General features: G+C 54.6%; 2 protein-coding genes and 1 long non-coding RNA gene across 4 annotated transcripts; 1 reads left to right on the top strand and 2 right to left on the bottom strand.

Annotated features, from left to right (window-relative positions):
* Window positions 1-2,854: 2,854 nt before the first annotated feature.
* LOC149852521 (uncharacterized) lies at window positions 2,855-6,526 on the bottom strand. The gene is made up of 3 exons (XR_016439470.1): window positions 6,293-6,526; window positions 4,688-5,069; window positions 2,855-2,974 (listed from the first exon to the last, which is right to left on the bottom strand). It is a non-coding gene; the product is annotated as an uncharacterized LOC149852521 (long non-coding RNA).
* Window positions 6,527-6,691: 165 nt separating this feature from the next.
* LOC149852520 (uncharacterized) lies at window positions 6,692-9,494 on the top strand. Its single transcript, XM_090030072.1, has 2 exons — window positions 6,692-7,972; window positions 8,945-9,494. Exons 1-2 carry the CDS (start codon window positions 7,255-7,257, stop codon window positions 9,484-9,486), a joined length of 1,260 nt encoding a protein of 419 aa, XP_089886198.1. The 5' UTR covers window positions 6,692-7,254; the 3' UTR covers window positions 9,487-9,494.
* A 20-nt stretch (window positions 9,495-9,514) lies between these two features.
* On the bottom strand, window positions 9,515-18,174 carry LOC149852519 (uncharacterized). 2 transcript variants are annotated; one of them, XM_090030105.1, is made up of 3 exons: window positions 17,813-18,174; window positions 16,113-16,220; window positions 9,515-14,247 (listed from the first exon to the last, which is right to left on the bottom strand). In XM_090030105.1, the coding sequence occupies exon 3, from the start codon at window positions 14,231-14,233 to the stop codon at window positions 13,223-13,225; it is 1,011 nt and encodes a 336-aa protein (XP_089886231.1). In that variant the 5' UTR covers window positions 14,234-14,247; window positions 16,113-16,220; window positions 17,813-18,174; the 3' UTR covers window positions 9,515-13,222. The 2 variants fall into 2 exon arrangements, with proteins under 2 accessions (XP_089886231.1, XP_089886230.1); XM_090030104.1 differs by having other exon boundaries at window positions 9,516-14,244; window positions 17,813-18,172.
* Between the last annotated feature and the right edge of the window lie 278 nt (window positions 18,175-18,452).

Genomic DNA, 18,452 nt, shown 5'->3' with positions numbered 1-18,452 from the left:
ACTGGTTTTTGCCATTGTCATTTTTTTTTTCTATTTTCAGGCCCCCCTTCTGTCCGGCCCTGAGTGGCCACCTGGTTCACCCATGCGTGTGTCTGGGTCTGACACATGCCAGAGGTTTGCTGTCTTTCTCAAGACGTTTGCCTCTTAAGACACCCGGCTCTTGTCACAACCTGCTTGACTTCAGTCGATTGATTCTTTCCTCTTCCTACTGCTACTGCCCTTATTCCCGTTTGAGACAAAACAAAATAAACTTTGTTCATCCACCCTGCTGTATTGACAAGCAATCAACTGCCCCAGAGCACCATGACTCCAGCTCTGCTACTCCACCAATCCACTTGGAACAAGTTGCTTTTCTGAGGGGCACACGTGGGAACAAATAACGATGCTCCTCTTCTGAGCTCCTGCCCAGAAGCAGCTGCCAGCTTCAATCCGAGTCATAATTCCACGGTCAGGGAAAAGTGGCGCATATGACCCAGAGAGAAGTGGTATGAGTATTTCCCCTTCCCCCATACAAATTCTCTGTCTTTGAGCCACAGAAGATCTTTATGAGGAACATCCTCTCTTCGCGAAAAAAGGCCCAGAGCCTGGTGTTTCAAGAGGCACTGGCGGCACTGAGACGTGGGGGTGTCCATCTGACACTGTGCCAGAGCTGCTTCTGGTGTTTCCATTGCCCCATTGAGGGCTGTGCTGATTCTCTCTTTCTTTCTGGGTAAATAAAGTTCACCAGTTTCTTCTATGAACCAGCCAGGTAGTGTTGCCGCAACGGCTCCAGTCTAATGTAAATGCTTCGGGAGCCAGTGTCAACAGCCCTACTGGAGCCATGACTGTATTCATATGCTATGATCAAGGTGCTTGAATCCTGCTTGCTCCATGTGATTTCACAACATGACTGTGCAAGAAAGAGGGATCTCTTCGGTCACACGGAAGGGAGTTAAACTAGCTCTCAGTTTTGTACAATGCTGAAGCTTCATCTTCATTCCTTAGCTTATGGCACCACCACGTGGCTATTTGATTTACAATTTCCTTCTCACCAAGCCAAGAAAAGCAAGCTTTTTTTTCCTGTCTCTTGGCCATGTGAGAGCATCAAATATCATCCTAAGGGAAAGTACCCCAGACAGCTGCCAGGATCTCATCTGTCATCTGAGATTTTTAGATCTATGTAATGCTTTTCAAGCCTCAAGACCTCTTTGCCCTGCTGAGAGTAGGCATTTTTAATTCAGAGAGAGAGAGAGAAAGAGAGAAGGGAAAGAAAACGATGTACGTTTTTACATGACAATAAAAGAAACAAATCACACAACCCGTCCTCACTCCATGTTTCAGAAAATTCAGCTCAAGGAATGTCCAAATCCAGCAGTCTCCGCGTCAAGATGAAAGCGGATTAGTTGAACTGGAGATGCAGAGAGATCACAGCGGGTTCAAGTAGGAATGAGTAACTATCTGAGTGTAAGGGGGAATGAGCTTTACTAACTCCTCTGTTCTCAATTTGCTTCCTGTGATTTCGAAGAATGGAACCAGGTGTCTAATGGCAGCCGCAGACTTTCAAGCATCTGAGGACCTCCGGGATCAGGATTGCAGCCTGGATCTTAAGAGCGGACAGGGAAGGCTCTCATCACCATGCAGTTGTGTGCTCCTTGAAAATAGTTTTCTAAGGAAAAGTACTTCCAGCTACAGGCTCCTTCCAGCTGCCTCCAGCCTCCAAGAATTGAGGCCCATGACCTAGGTGCTTCACCAGGTATCGGGGAAATCATATGGCTACACAGAGCTTTATGAAGCACTTTTTCCACATCAAAATAATGCTTCAGGGAAAGGATCAACATCCTCCCCCCCTCAACCACCACCAAATTCTGGCCTGGGGAAGGGATCTGTGCTATCCAAAGCAAGGTTTGTCTGACAGAAATAGAGACACCCTTCCCCTCTTTCCCCCAAGCAGCCTCTTCCCTTGGTAGAGATCCAGATACAGAAAAGCTTTATGTTTTGTCAGGAAAACCAGAGTGCAACCCCCCACACTACTCCCTCTTGCTAAGCTGTGACTTGCAGAAACTTCTAGAGGGTGCAACTCCACGAACATGTGGGAGGAGGGTGTTGGGAGCAAAGAAGGTGGGAAATGTGGCACTTTATCAAGCCACCAAGTCAGGGGAATTACTTTCCCTGAGAACAAAGCCCAAGAAGATGGAGTCATTGTGGGGAGTGAGCTTTGGAAGCAGGCCTCTAAGAAAACTTCACCCACCACCGGGTGCCTTGGTTCATTTGGGCCTAGGTTGGCAGCAGGCCCATGCAAAAGGATCATGTGTTGGAGGCCCTCCAACCTTGGGCCTCTGCTCAGTCCTTGCTGCAATAACCACAAGACCAAGCTTGTCTTGATCACCCCACACCCCACATGAAACCGCACTTTAAGCAGGTCCCTACTAATGACCCAGGTTTGGGGTGGTGTGCTGAGGAGTCACCCAGGAAAATCCATGAAAAGTTAAAGCACGTTACTGGGAGGGTGAGTCTGAAGTGCTCTGCCTTATTCCTTGAGAAATGTGAAGGTGGTGAGAGGGCCAAGGTGCCAAAGTGAGGCTTTTCTGAGTTAATATTTCTCTGGGCAGCCTACCATTACGAGGAACAAGCACAATTCAGTTGCAAAGCAAAGGTACCCACTTGCTGGAGGTCAAGCTTGCTGACTGGGGAGGCCATACTGGTCAACCCTTGAGCCAGTCCCTGAGGCTGTGGCAGAGACACCTCGCCTGAAGGCATGATAATCACTGGCTCCTGAGATGTGACCTAAGGGGCTGGAACTCAGGCACAGGCTTGAGCTCTGAACTGGATGTGATTTCACCTCTAAATCCCATGGCTTGAAAGAAAATGCCTGAGACTCAAGAAACAATTGTTTTATTAGGAAAGGGTAGCACGGCCTGGCCAGGAGAGGTGGGGAGAGTTGAATAATGTATGCTGGGGGAGGCGGCAGCCCAGGACTCACCGGTCAACTCAGAACCTGGAGGAGAAAGGGAAAAGTCAGGCCACGCTCAGCATAGGGTGAGGCTGGGGGCCTCTGCGAGGAGGAAGCGGAGGTGCATATGAGTCCCTCTCCCCACAAACATGGACCCTGCTGCAAGGTAAAGAAGACTTCCAGCTGGGAACAGTATAGGACTGCCATACAAGGCTCAGCAGGACCTTTCTATCCCCAGCAGGATTGACCTTGGGCCAGGAGCCTAAACCCCTGAACTAAGCCCTGGTCCCACGCAGCCAGAACTGGAGCTGGAGCCGGAGTCACAAGTGTTGATGCTATTTTCCCTGCTACCCAGGCAAAGCCCCTGCTACAAAAACCCTGCTAACGTGCCCCCCACACCCCTTCCCCTTCTGTGGGTTGAAATAAAATGTCTCTTCAGGCCAAATCCAGCTTACAGGCCACAGTTCCCAGCTCCTGCCCTAAGACCTTGATTTGTGTAGTTTGGTGCAGCCGTCACCTCATATGAATTCCTGTCTTGTCTTTTGCAATGATACGTGCAACTTTTCTTTGGAAACAGGACACAATGTTGAATTGCAGGCTACAGAAATCTAGAGCCAGTCAGAAATGCCACATCCTGGTTTGTGGTTGTTGGTCCAAGAATTGAGGAGAGGTGGCAAATGAACCACCAAATCCTTTCCTATATATCAAGCACCTGAGTGGATATGGGCATCTAAGTAGGATCCCATTCTACCTTCCTTCAGCCCCTAAAAACCATTAACTCCTCCACTTCTGTAAGTTGCCACCATCTCACTCAAAAAATTAAGTCACCCAAAGCAGTAGGCAGTTTTTGGGGGAACCTCCTCACCCTTTGTGTTAATGGTCTGGGGGGGGACTTGAGCAGGGTCAGAGGATTGCACTGAGATGCCTTTGAGAGTGGACAAAGAGCTGGCTCTAAGACCACAGCTCTGGTACAATGATCTCCAGTCTGCTTACAGGAAATCTCTTCTTGCCTTCAGAAAAGCAAAGCACATGGCAGCTGTACAGCAGAGTCAGGCCTGGGCAGGGACCCTTGGGATGGTCCTGGCCCAGCTGAAGAGAGGGTGTGGGGAGAGGGATCACAAGATGGACCGATCAGTCCCCTTCTCCCTACAGGAGGGCAGGGTGGGAAGTCTTCCCTGGGCGGCTGCTGTTTTCTCGTTGAGGAGGTGAAACTCTCTAGGAGAGACAAATTCTGGGGGTGGAGCAGGCCCATGCCAGCACCAGCCAGCTAGGGAATTGTCGATGTGGGCAAGTGGATCTGCACTACCTCAATAGGGACTCAATATAGGCAACTCCTCCCTGAGGGAGAAGGCAAGGCTGGCTCAGCTGTTTCTGACCTCCCAGGTGTCTCAGAGCCTTTTCTGTCCCAGGAGACTCTCAGAGGAGTTCAGGGTTACAGGACGGATTAGCCCTTCCACCCACTTCAGGCAGCGAGAACAGGTGGGACTGGTGGGGCCGTCCCCTCTGGTCTCCTGCCCATCACAGCTGTCACCCCTTGCCACCCTCCTGTCTCATACCCAGCATAGGGGGCTGAGGCAGCGAGCCATGCCCCTGCACAGATCATGGACAGAGTTTCACTGCATGCAGGACAGGCTGTTGCTCCATGAGGCAAGGCTATTACAGCTGCTGGTCACCAGCTGGCAGGGAAACCAGTTTCCCTTGAGCTTCAGGATGCAGTTAGGGAGTGGGGCACAGGACTGGTATGTGGGTGTCACTTACCCCAATGCAAAGTTACTCCTCAATTTCTGAAGGGCACCTTTATCCCAGAGTGGCATGGCTCATACTGGTGCAAGGCTGTGCAACCCATGTCCCCTCCACTTTTACAATGCAGCAAAGTTCATTAACTCCAAAGCAAACGTGGCATGTCCGTGGCCTCCATCTCTCTCTCCCTCTCAGGAAGCAACAGGTGAGCTAAGAGCAGCAGTGAGCAGCATCCTGGTTCTTCACGCCAGCTACTTTGGCAATGATGGGATGCAGAAACTGCAGAGGCACCTGGAGCTCCCTGCAGAGTTTGTGCTCCTTGCTCTGGGCACCCTGGCCTCAGGCAGTGGGGTAGCCATCCCCATCTGTGGCCCAGGGCTCAGATGCTTTGCTCCATTTTCTGAAAGAGGGAAAAACTCAACTGAGCTGGGTGCTGAAGCCCCAGATGCCAGCGGTAACACACAACATGAGTTGCAGCACCCTGAGTACACCCCAGGGAATTACACAATTTTGCATCCACGTAATTTTGCATGTAAAATGTATGACTGCATTGCGTGCTATTGTGTAATTCCCCGGGGTGTAGCTGGTGAGTGGGAAGAGGATGTCCTTCCTGCAAGAGGGGAGGGTAGGCATGGGGTGGGGATTGTGGGTGGGTGTGGACCTCCCCGCCACATGATCTGCACCCCATGGTACACAGCCCCCACCACCGGTGGAGTGGTCCCGGCTGCAGCAGGCACAGCCCCTGGTAGTGTGCAGCTCCAGTGAAACCCCGGGGGGGTACATTTGCTCCTGCCTGCACTGCCATGAGCCCCACTGCTGGCACAGAGGCAGCCTGGCATGGCCCAAAGGCATGCACCAGCACATGGGGCTGGACTAGACTGGCTCCATGCAGCCCCCAGGATTCACTGGAGCCATACGCGGCTGGGGGGGCTCTGCCTGCTGCAGCCAGGAGTGCCCAGAGGGCCTGCTGTGTGGTGGCAAGGGCTGTGCGCAGGGGGGCATGTGGCTATGGGGGCTGTGCTGGGGGGTGGCACATGGTGGGGGAGCTGTGCATGGGCCCCCACATACAAACCCCACCCTCTCCCATATCCATACCCACCCATACAGACACCCCCCATACTTTCACAACTCCCCCACACCCACCCACAAATCCCTCCCACATGCACACCCCATGCCACTCTCCAATCACACACCCCCACATAAGTACCTGCATATATTTCTAAAGAAGGTTCAAATAGTGTTGTATTTAGTTTAATTTGTAAGAAAGAAAGAAAGAAAATGTTGAATCATTTTGAATTTTCCTGTGCAACATTTGGACCTTTCTGTGCATCTCTCATCTGAGATGAGATACACAGAGTGTATCTGAGCATGAGCTGGAGGGGAGGCTCTGCTCCAGCCCTCTCTTGCCTGCCCCTCCCCAGCATGCCGCTAGCAATGCAGCGCTGTCTCAGAGGAGGAGGGGCAGCCTGTACATTTTTCCCTGGCAGAGGATTTCCCTATTCAGAGCAGCAAAACAAGGGGACTTCAAAGCCGTTAGAGAAACCATAAAGCCCGACTTGGCCTCATCATACCCCGCAGCCCCTGGGAGCCCAAAAGCAGGGGTCCAGGCAGACCCATGCTCACCCCTGCACCGGGAAGCGTGCTGCAGACGTTGGCCTTTGGGTCTCCAGCCCTGCTCACAGCAGGGAACCGCAGTGCATGAGACAAGAAGCAGGGACCATCTCCCACCCCGCTGCGCTGCAGTGACAGACAGGCAGGTATCGCTTAGCGATTCACCAGGCCTTTCAAAGGGGTCAAGTCAAACACAGGCCCTGTTGCAGATTTGGTTTTTTGGCCAAATGCTCTTCCGGCAGACGTTGAGCCACCCCCGAGACTGACGCCGTTCCGGCGTTACTGCACGGTCCCGCCACCGCATGGTTATTTTTAGACACTATGTCGCCGTAGCAACGAGCGAGCACACAGCAGCCGGTTGCTAGGCGCAGCGCTCGTTGCTACTGCGCAGTTCCGTTCCCGTGACGGCTCAAGCTGGGCGACGCTACGTCGTCGTAGCAACGACCTATGGCACAGTAGGTCATTGCTACGGCGACGTAGCGTCTTGTGCGGACGTGCCCAGTAACGCTCGTGTTAGACGTCACTCCCAGTCAGCCCTGCGACGACGGAGCCGGCCGAGCTGAGCCCCAGGGCCCCGGGGCTGGGAGACTCTCCAGCCCCAGCCTCAGGTCCTTAACAGCCTGCAGGCACTTTGTGCCCTGGGACACAGCGCCTGGGAGCCTGGGAGGACTGTTGGCCTCTGCTGCCCCTGCATCAGCCTGCCTGCCTGCAGCCCAGCACCCTGCCTGGCACTGCAGTGCAGCGCGGCTGCCAGGCTTGCACCCTCCACGCCTGCAGCACCCAGGCCCAGCTGCAGCCACCTCCTGGCCACCGCAGCTTCTCCCAGCAGCCTGCCCGGAGCCTGCAGGTCCTGTGGGACATTGCCTCGCCGCATCGCTGCCAGACCCCTGCGCTGGGCACTGCAGGCGGCTGCCTGGGCTCGACAGCACAGGGACAGCCGCGTGGAGGCCCGGAGAGCCAACGTGGGAGCCCCGATGGCCTCGTCGTCGCCTACGCTACTCCCCGCCACCCGGGGCGCCAACTGGTCCATGGAGGAGACGGGAGACCTCGTGGCACTGTGGGGCGAGGAGGACGTGCAGCGGCAGTTTGCACTGGGCGGGCGCTCCAACGTCCACGTCTATGAGGGGCTGGCGTGCCGGATGCGGGAGCGCGGCTACGACCGGACAGCGCAGCAGTGCCGCATAAAGGTGAAGGCCTTGCGGGCACAGTGGGTTTCCATCTCTGACCACAATCGTCGGTCGGGGAGTGCCCGTAAAACCATGCCCTTTATGCGGCAACTGGACGCCATCCTCACGCCCCGGGACCCAAGCTGCATCCATGCGCACAACACAGGTAGCCTGGCCGAGCCCCCACCCCAGGCTGGCATCCGTGGTGAGGTGTCACCAGGGGAGGGCCCCTCGGGGCGCCAGCAGCTTGTCCAGCCGAGCTCCCCAGCTGCAGCCTCCACCAGCAGTTCGGGGAGCCTGGGCCAGTGCCTGCCCCAACAGCTCCACAGCCTCAGCCCCAGCCAGGAGGCACAGCCAGCCATGTCACCACTGGCCATCAGCAGTGCCAGCTCCTCCCCGGGAGGGGCCCCTATCCAGGCGCCTGTACTCTGCGCCCCACCATCTGACGAGTCTGCCGGAAGCCTCACGCTGTTGCTGCCAGCCAGGATCCAGCCGAGCCGTCGGGTACCCCAGCCCCGGCCACGTGGTAAGCCCTGCGCTGGGGGGCGGCCCTCCCTGCCCTGGCCCCTGCCCTGCTCCCCCTTCCCAGCCAGCCCACCCACGCTTCCCTGGCCCCCAGGTTTCCCCCACCACAGCATGCAGCAAAACTTTATTGAGCAGCCCGTGCCCCCACCCGCAGCTAGGCAGGCACAGGCTTCTCACACACGGAGAAAGGGGTCGATGCCAGCGGTGATGTCCTCTTCTGCAGCAGGGGACAGGGACGAGTAGCAGAACTGCAGGTAGCCCTCCAGGCAGTGGCGGAGGTTGCGGGGCAGCCGGGCTTGCCCCCCGCACTGTTGAAACTCAGGGCCCCGTGCCAAGTGTGCAGGTTTGCCCAGGGCAGCATGGCAATCATCAGCAGCAGGGTATAGTGGGTTGGGCACCCCGTGGTCCACACAAACAGCTCCCCATACAGCAGCCAGGATACACACAACAGAGGCACTCTTGGGGCACAGTACCAGTGTGGGAGCGGGGGAGAGCTGGCCCCGGGGCAACTCCCTAGGGAAGTCCCCTGCAGGGAGGGCAGGGGTGGGGGCAGCTCGTCGTGCCAGTCGTCCAGGAGCCCTGCACCCCCCGAGCCTGGGTGCCAAGTCCTGGACAGCAGCACAGAACAGCTGGCTTGCAGGACAGGGGGGTGGACAGCGGGGTCTGGAGCCACAGCAGCAGGTGCTGCCAGAGCCTGGCCTGACTCACCCTGGGAAGGGGTGGTGGGGGAAGCAGCTGCCTCCAGCCAGCATCAAGCAGGCCACAGACCTCAAGGGACTGAGTGGGGATGGAGGGCTTAGCTGGTGATCACCTGGGTCCGGGTCTGCCTGCCCAACTTATCATCATCTCTGGGCACCTATGCACGGCCGGCCCCTGTTCTGAGGCTGGGCACTACATGGCCCCTGGTACAGAGCATTTTATCTCATAAATGCTACAAAATCTCTCAAACAGCTTCTTTCTCATGGCTCTGCAGGCCCTGCAGCTGCATGTGGCGGAGAGGCCGCACGTGGCAACCAGGATGTGGGTTCAGAGTCACCACCGCCCACAGCCGGGGCCCTGCGGATGCGCCGGCTCCGCCAAAGGAGGTCCCAGGACAGGACCCTCCGCCTGGACCGGCTGGTTACGGCATCAGAGGACCGTCTGGTGGACACACGGGCCTGGCGGGTGGAGGATGTGGCCCGCCAGGAGAGGTGGCGGGCAGAAGATGTGGTTCGCCAGGACAGGTGGCGGGCAGAAGATGTGGCCCGCCAGGACGCACGGGACCGGCGCGAGGAGGTGCGGGACCGGCGTGAGGAGGCGCGGGACCAGGCAGAACGGGAGTTTCGGGCGCAGTTCCTCACCCTGGAGCGTGAGTGGGTGGAGGCCCTGCGGGAGCAGAGTGCAATCCTGGGCAGGGCAGTGCAGGCCATGGAGGATAACCGCAGGGTGCTGGACACCCTGATGGCCCTGGCAGTCGCCCTCGTGCCTCCTGCTGACCGGCCCCGGGCCCGGCCCCAGCCCCAGCCCCAGCCCTAGCCCCGCCTGCCCCCTGGCAGTCAAACACCACCAAGCAGCGGGCTTTCCCGAGGGCCTGGGCAGAGGTCCAGCACCACCTCCAACAGCCAGGACCCCTGTCCCGGCCCGTCCCAGGTCCACTGCCACCCAGCACCCATGCCTGGGCCCAGGCCTGCCACTTGCCCCAGCCCCACACAGGCATGGAGCTGGAGCTGAAGCTGCCTTCAGCAGGGCCAGGACCACATGCCAGCCCTGATGGCCCTGGCCATTGGCTGCTGGAGAAGCAGCTGCCCGTGCCAGGGGACCAGCAGCAGCTGTCGTCCCTGGGCGAGGATTCCTACCCACTGGACTCGCCGTGGCATGTGTACCCATGGGGGAACAGAGAGATGCTGGGGTGCATCTGTCCCTGGGCTCTGCCCCGAGGCACCCCATCCCACAGCAACCCATGCCAGCAAGGCACACAGACACACCACAGCACTCCACTTGTAAATAGCTTGCACAGGGAAAAGGGTGTTTTATTGCTGGTGGGTGGGATGGGTGGTGGAGGAGCTGTGTTGTTAGAGAAGGAGGGGAAGAAGAAGGGGGAGGGGGCTCTGTTTGTTGGGGAGGGGGCAGGGAGGGGGGTTTGTTTGCTGCCAGGGAAATAAAAACTGCTGTTTGGAAATGTGTATTCAGTGAGCGTGGTGCTGGGGGTGGGCAGGGGAGTTTGGGGGGGTTTGTAGGTGGCTGTTTAACCAGGCTACAGCAGGGAGTGCTGGAGAAAGTCAGACAGCACCTTCTGCACCCGGTGCCCTGGCCCCTGCTGGCAGGTGTGTGGCTGTCCCAGGGCCTCAGCAGGGGGGTGGCTGCCGCTATTGCTGCCACTGCAACTGGTGCTCCCGCTGCCAGGCCTCCTCTACTCACTGCACCTCCTCCACCCAGGCCAGGCGAAACAGCTCCCCCCAGGCCTTGCAGATGTTATGCAGCACGCAGGCTGCAATGATGACCCAGGGGAGGTTGTCTTCAGTGAACAAGGTGGCCGGTGAGGCTGCGGCAGTCCCTTGAGATGGCTGAAGGCACACTCCACCAGGGTCCAGGTCTGGCCAGGCATCAGTTAAAGTGTGCCTGGGAGGGGTCCAGCTGGCCAGTGTAGGCCCACATGAGCCAGGGGAGGAGCGGGTAGGCCGGGTTCCTGATGAGGAGGGGCAGGACCACCCAGCTGCAGGTCTAGCACCCCCAACATGAACCGGCCTCTCTGCACCAGCACTGGCAGGGCAGAGTTGTGAAACACGCATGCATCATGGGCACTACTCACCCAGCTGATGCTCACATTGGTGAAGGTGCCACGGTGGTGCACGACGACCTGCAGCACCACCAAGTGAAAGTCCCTCCAGCTTTAGCAGGGCTGGTCACCTTGTGGCGGGCAGGTGACAGGGATGTGGGTTCCGTTCAGGGCCCCATGCACTGGGGGAATCCCAGGGCATGGAACCCTACCACCACCACAAAGGGGTTGTGTACCCAGAGCACCGTGTGCCCCAGCACATCCTGGAAGGTGCTGCACCTCTCCAGGATGGCCTCCCCACTGTCCACACCAAATAGGTGGCCTGCTCCAGATGCAGGTGGAGCTGCCCCAGGAGGTCCTGGAAGGTGACTTGAGTCATCCTGAATGCTGCCAGCCACTGCTCAACTTCCCAGGTGTGCTGAACGACGTGCAGCCATCAGTCCTGGCTGACCCAGCGGGCCTAGAGGCAGCAAAGGTGGAGGCCCAGGAGGGTGAGGTAGCCCCAGAGGCAGCATCATGGAGTGCATCATCCTCATCCCTGCCAGGGTCCAGCCAGCTGGATGGGATCCAGATGGCTGGTGCATGGTTGTGGAGGCCTTAGGACAATGTGCAGTGGTGCAGCAGGCAGTCACTGCACATCGGGGATTTAGAAGAGGCCAGATGGCTGTGGGCTAGCCAGAGGTCGGTGCAGCAGGCCAGCAGTAGCTCAGGGTACTGGTCATCACTGCCAGGGGCAGGGGCCAGAGCAGCCATGGTGAGGGGAGGCAGAGGCAGCAAGGAAAGAGCTGCCATATGCTGCCCCTGTGTTATGCATACTGTTCGTGGCCAGGAAAGTGGCTGGCCAGGGAGCAGGGAGTGGGGCTGGCTTTTAAAGATGGCTGCCAGCTGCTTCTTTCTGTCTTGCACTGCCCCTGGTGGTGACAGAGGCCCATCGCAGGGGCACAGGTCATGACAACAGTTTGCTACTGGGAACAGCAAATCTGCTCTCACATTTCTGCACATGTAGACACCTGCCTGGGAGCATTTACTTATTAGTAGTTTACTCACAAGTAAACTGGTCCTGCATCAAGTGCATGTGTGAACATACCCTGCGTTTGTGATGTATTCAAAATCCTACTGCACAGCTATGATCCTCACGAGTCTGATATAGGATCAAATAAATTAAAAGCATGATTCCGAAACATAAAGAACTGAGTCTACCTGGTCATATGACTCCCTACCTGGTCACATGACCCCCTGGGAAGGCTTTTCAGGCCATGGAGATGCTTCTGCCTGGGAACGTATGGGAGGAGGAAATTCAGGGAAAAACCTTCTCATCCATGCTAAAAACCTCAGGTAACAAAGAAACTCAGAAATACCCCAGCTTTTTTACTGTCTTTGTCACCATGCTTTATAAAAGAAAAGAGGGACAAAAATAAGTGGCCTTCAGTGCTATCCAGAGCAATGGGAACCCAAAGTGGGGACACAACAGCTCAAAAATCCCTCTACTAACAAAGGGAATATCCAGATAACAATACTCTGGGTCATCCTAGACTAGGAAAAATGGTGGGTATCCAGAGTAGTGGGTAGGGGGAATATGTTAGCTGATGCCCATCATTCTTCCTGATCCAGGCAAGTCCTCAGGGGCTGGGGCTGAAGTGGAATTTCTAGGCTCCCTGGCCTTTCTACACCTTTGTCTTGTTTTAGTGGTGCTTTCTCAATGTATCATTAAGATAGACTTAATGAGAGCTGGGAAGGGGACACAGCCACCATAACTTTGTCCTTTCCTATGCCATAATCCCCAAATGCTCAATAATCCCTGTAACTTTCTTTCTCTGGCTGTCCCTCTCCAGCACCCCAAACATTCAGTCCCCCAGTTCCCTGCCTTCTGGTCCTCTAGCATTTGATCCTGCCATGACCCTGTCTGCAAGGGGATTTGGGGAAGGCAGTGTTGGGAAAGGATTATCAGCTGTCAGGGACACTCACCCAGCAGGGAGCAGCTCCGGATAAGTGGACAAGGTCAAGCTCAGGAGCTGGTAGAGATGACAACAGGTATCTAGAGGCCTGGTCCATGTGTCCCAGCCACCATGGAAGAGGAAGTGTGCACAGGAAGGCAGAAAGAAGCAGTAGGAGGGGGGTATCCTTAGAAGGCAGAAAAAATTAGTTGAGCAGTCAGGGCAGCAACAGGTACTTATCAGGGTTTGTCCTTCTCTGCCTGGGGTTTGCTCATCCCAAGGGGAGCAGGAGGGTCACTGATCAGCTCAGGATCAGATGCTGCTGTATCCTCAACCCAGAGGTGCTTGGGAAACAAGTGCCACAGGTGTGTGGCGCAGTTAGGAAATGCATTTGTTTTTAACTTTGACCAAGCCCTCAGTAGGATTTCGGCTCATGATGCAGTCTCACAGGTGATCTCCTCCTGCAGTATGCTCTGCATGGAAGGCATTACACAGGATAATGTTAAGCATGAAGCCACATGCCCTTGACGATGCCTCATCCAATTAGGAGCTTCTCCCACATTCATGGTCTGTCTCCCAAGTGGGTTCTCTCATGTGAAATAAGGTCTGAGCTTTGGATGAAGCTCTTCCCACAGATGAGGCATTTGTAAGGTCTCTCCCCTGTGTGGATCCTCTGATGTTTAATGAGGTTGGAGCTCTGAATGAAACTCTTCCCACAGTCAGAGCATTCATAGGGTCTCTGTCCCGTGTGGATACGCTGGTGTTTGATAAGATTTGAGCTGTGATTGAAACTTTTCTCACACTCAGTGCATTTGTAGGATTTCTTCCCTATGTGAAGTTTCTGATGCATCATCAGCTCTGAGCTCTGACTGAAGCTTTTCCCGCAGTCGAGGCATTTATAGGGCTTCTGGCCTGTGTGGATTCGCCGATGCTTAGTCAGGTTTGAGCTGTGATTGAAACTCTCCCCACATTCGAGACATTTGTAGGGTTTCTCCCCTGTGTGGATCCTCCGATGCTTAATGAGGTTGGAGCTGTGGCTGAAGCTTTTCCCACAGTCGGGGCATTTGTAGGGCTTGTCTCTCGTGTGGATTCTCCGGTGTGTGATGAGCTCGGAGCTCTGAATAAACCTCTTCCCGCAGTCAAAGCACTTGTAGGGTTTCTCCCCCGTGTGGGTTCTCTGGTGTCTGAGAAGGTTTGAGCTCCGATTGAAGCTTTTCCCGCAGTCAAGACATTCATACGGGCTCTCCCCCGTGTGAGTTCTCTGGTGCCTAATCAGGTGCGAGCTCCAATTAAAGCTTTTTCCGCACTCTGCACATGCGTATTTTCTCTCTTCCACGTGGCCTCTCTGCTGGGCTGTGGTTCCATGGAGATCTTTACCTCTCCCTCCACAAAGCCTGGATTCCTCTACTGTAGGTGATCCCAGAGGCCTCTCTGGGCTATACCGATTCCCCCAGACTTTTCCTGACCTATAAGTCTGGGAAACATTCCCTTTTGATCTTCCCAACAGCATTCCTTGTGTTTCCATTTGCTTGGTGCCTTCCTGCTCTGGAGTCTTCTCTTCACTGTCACTCATGGCCTCCTCATCTGCTGAAATAAAGAGGTAAAGGCTGAGTGCAAGTCATTCCCTGTGCCGAGTATTGTGGAAGGAAGACCAAGAGCAACCCAACAATTGTTCAGGGCTTCCAGAGCACGACAGAAGAGACAGCACCTGGTTAATCTAGGAAGCTCCATCCAAGAGGGCTAGGTAGTGCCTTGAGTAAAAAGAAAGCAAGCAACTTCCTCTTAGAAATAACCAGAGCCATCGGAAGGGAGCAGCTAAAGAAACAAACTCCACCATACCTTTGGCAACCCTTCAGGATGGAAAGATAGCTACTGATCTCATTTGCTTCCCACCAGGGTCATTCCTCTGTGCCGCTTACAGTGATGGTGAACTGGTGCTGGTGACATTAGATACAGATCTGACACAGAAAGATGTCCCAGGAGGGTAACTCCAGGAGCAGTATTGTCAATCTCAAACATTCAGCAAACTGGGAGGACAGGGACGATTTGACTTCTCACCTGTGTGACTTCAGGAGGAGGTCGTGTACCCAACCACCACCAATGCATATTGGAGCACTGCTGGCACCAAAACTCCCTTCTAGCTGCTGGGTGCTCCACACCCTCTCCCACCCCCTAGTACAGGGAAGCTGCAACACCCTCCTGCCCTGTATCATTCTCCCATCTCCCCACTTCCCTGCCCATCCTCCCCTCACATTTATGGTCTCTCTCCAGGTCTCCTCGCCCCAATATCTTCCCTCCCTTCCCTGTTTCTCCTCAGCTGCATCCCTCCCATTGACTGGGGCAGTAGGGAGCCCTGATCAGCATTGCTGTGAGACAGGCAGGAAAGTGGAGGGATCTGAGGTGCTCGGGAGGGGGCAGCGGCAATGGAGGGCAGTGGACTGGTGCAGAAAGCTTGCCTGGGCAGTACATGGGATGGGGTAAAGCAGCCGTGCTCACAGTTTGGGCTCCACGGGCCAGACAGAATAGTGTGGATCTGGTCCATGGGCTGGATCAGGACTCACATTACCCCTTTATGTTGGGATCAGGCCCTGTGGCCCCAAGCTACCCCTGCCTGGCTAAGATCCGGCCCCAAAGACCCACACCAGCTCTGCCCAGGTCATGCGTGCTGGGATCAGGCTCCAGGGTCCTGCATTGCCTTGGCTCAGCCCCCAAACGCCAGGGATGGGCCCAGCACAGGGCCATGGCCCATGGGGTTCCCCAGCGATGTATGGGAAGTCCTACAGATCAGATGATACATTGCCAGAGGAGAGATCCGACCCATGGGCTTAAGGGTTGAGCAACCCTGGGATAATGTATGGCTGGAAATCTTAGTTTAGAGATTTTCCTTCCCTTCCTCACCCATGGTTTTGCTGTGCTGCTCTGCTGTTGGCAGAAAACCGTGGCCCCATTTTCACGCCAAGAACAGCTGACACTCAAGGCAGGGAAAGTGGCCACCACATGGGCCATTTGTCAGTGGTTGTAAGGACCGTCTGGGGAGAACCCCTTTGCTGAGGGCTAGTTACTGCTGTAGCATTGTGGTAAGGGATGGAGGGTTTTTTGCGGAGGTGGTTTAGGTAACCTGGATTTTGCTTGGAGGAGAAGGAAGCTTGTTATGCACAGGGCAGCATCAGCAAAGCTGAACAGGGGACTTGTCCCCCAACCCCTCCATCCAGCCTTGCCCGACCAAAACTGGCTGATTCTTCCCTTAACAGCTGAGAGATACCGTTCCCTCCAATGGGGTAAGCTATGATATATGGAGGAAACTCTTTGATTCTCAATTGTCAGGAAGAAAACTTTGTGTTTAATCCCCTTCCCCTATCTAGTACCCAGAAGGGCGTATCTACTCTTCTAGTCTGGCCTCCTGCGTCACACGGGCAAGAGAACGACACCTGCTCGTCCCAGCATTCACTCACCTGTGTATGACTACAGCCTGTCTTCCTGCAAGCCTTGATCCGAAGATATTGAGAAACAAAGAAGCCACCACTTCCTCTGCCGGTTTCTTCCAAAAGCGTCTCACCCTCCTGTGTTAAAAATGGAAAGCTTACTTCTAATTTGCATTTGTCTGGCTTAGTTTCCAGCTGCTGGTTTTTGTTATGCTTTTTTCCTTCAACAGATTAGACAGCCTTTTATTACCCAATATGTGAATCCCAGAATCAACTCGGCAATTTAAGGCAATCATTCTCCTGTAAAACTGAGGAAATATTTTAATGGTTAATGGAGTTGAGAAATGGGTGAATTTTTTAGGTGATATGCAATTGTTTCATAAGAGAGAGAAAAAATGAGGACACTGAGATTTACCCAATGTGGCTAGTAATAATAAAAAAGGCAACATCTAAGGTAGCTTTATATCAAAAGTGGGTATTCATAGAAAGTACACTATGCACAAATAATAAATTAATATTCTACAAGTCTAAATTGATCCAAATCAAATCAAAGGAACAATTGAGAGCAGTATTTGACTACTGTAAAGAAAAGGGGCATAACTGATGGCGATTATGTTGCCATATTAGAAAATGATATGGAATAGCTGCAAAATCTGGAGGAATTTAGATAGCCTTATAACTCACAAAACCTATAAAATGCTGCTGGGTGGTTCCATCAGGCACACATACTTAAGCTGCACTAACTCACATGTCTCTGGACAGCTTATTCGTGATACTTGTGCACACATACATTAGGATCTAGTCTCTAGGGACAGTGTTGCACACTACACTTTATATTACAGTACACCAAAGTTATCTGAACCTTGATTTATCTGAATGGCAACTGTATTTCTGTAACTTGTAACTGCTGTTATTTTATACGCTGCTGTTCTCTTTTTAAGCTTTCCTGTGTTTAACATCTATACTGGTGAGTTTGGGATGGTTTTGCATTGTGCATCCGAAGCTAGCACAAGCAGGTTTTCACATGCTGCTGCAGTTTTGATTTATCTGAATGATTTCAGCGATCCCAATGGCTCTTCAGCAGAGGGGTTAGGATAATTAAGGATGTACTGTATTCCAGGACCCTGTCTTAGGTTGTCCCTCCACAGCAGATCTGTCTCGTGGATCGACGCCACCCAAGTCTTACCCCTTTCTGATTAAATCAAAAGGATACCTCCTTCCCACCACTGATTTATATCATGATACAGAATAACATGCTTTAAATGAAGAATAACCCTAAACACAAACTCATATTCCCCTCCTTTCCATGTCACCTTCTCTGTCCTCCCCTTTCTCTCTTCCGCCATCTCTCTTATTTTTATCCCCCTCCTTTCCTGACAATTGAGGCAAAGGGGAAAACCCCACTGGGTCATATTCAGGCCCCACCTGAAGTCCATCTTCCCTTTCCCCATTTCCTTGCTCGAATACCTTGGTCTGGCTGATGGAGCAGCCCCTGGCACAACTGCTGGCAAAGTCAGAGCATCTGCTTCATGCAGCACTAGCCCCTCAAGGTGCATGCCCAGGAACTGCACCAGGGGCTGCCCCTTAGCTACATGAGGACTAGTCCTAAAACACCCACAGCTGCAATCCCAACAGATTTCTAAGTGCTGCTACAGCTGGGCCTGCCGCGTGTGCTGAAAGTCCCTGTCCTGCCTACCCCCAGCACTTTCCCCCAGGTCTCTCTCCATTACCTGGAGCCTCTGGCTCAGCAGCTGGTGTTGGCAGGGTCTGGGGTTGCCAGAAAAAGTGCCCCCAGGCTGGGCACAGCGGCTGGCCACGAGGCAGCGCTCTCCCCAGCAGCTGCTCAGCCCCGGCTCCCAGATCACAATGGAGGAGGCAGCAGTGTTTGACCCAGGAAGAAAAACAGAGGGACAGGAGGAGCCTGGCTTCCCCGGGCACAAGAGCCACAGAAGTCTGGATGTGAGCGACTGGCACCCGCAGGCCGCAGGGCAGCATCACTGTGCCAGCCCGCCCCAGCCCCACGCCAGCCCCCTGCCCCTTAGCTACAGAAAACTGCAGGGTTTCCGGCACACACAGGCAGTGTCACATCCAAACCTGTCCCCTGCAGCAGGAAGTGTTTCTCCTGCCCTGCAGGAGCTCTTTGTTCCTGCCTGGAGTCCAGCTCGCCGGGCAGGGTAGACGTGCACCTTGTAGGCTAACTAAGCTATAAGTAAAGCACAAGCTTTCCTGGGCTGAAGCTCACTTCGGGCATTGTCCTTTGCAAGATCCCAGAGATGCAAAAAGGGAGAAACTGATGCTGACAATTGCAACGAGACTCTCCCATTCAGGACACCCCACTCCTGCCCATCCAAGGTGTTCCATGCAGGGAGG

Source organism: Crocodylus siamensis, chromosome 15 (genome assembly GCF_052110815.1).
Source record: "Crocodylus siamensis isolate JL-2025a chromosome 15, ASM5211081v1, whole genome shotgun sequence".
In the NCBI taxonomy this organism is placed as follows: Eukaryota; Metazoa; Chordata; order Crocodylia; family Crocodylidae; genus Crocodylus; species Crocodylus siamensis.
The sequence above is the reverse complement of the archived record's forward strand: the minus strand, read 5'-3'. Positions and strand labels throughout refer to the sequence as shown.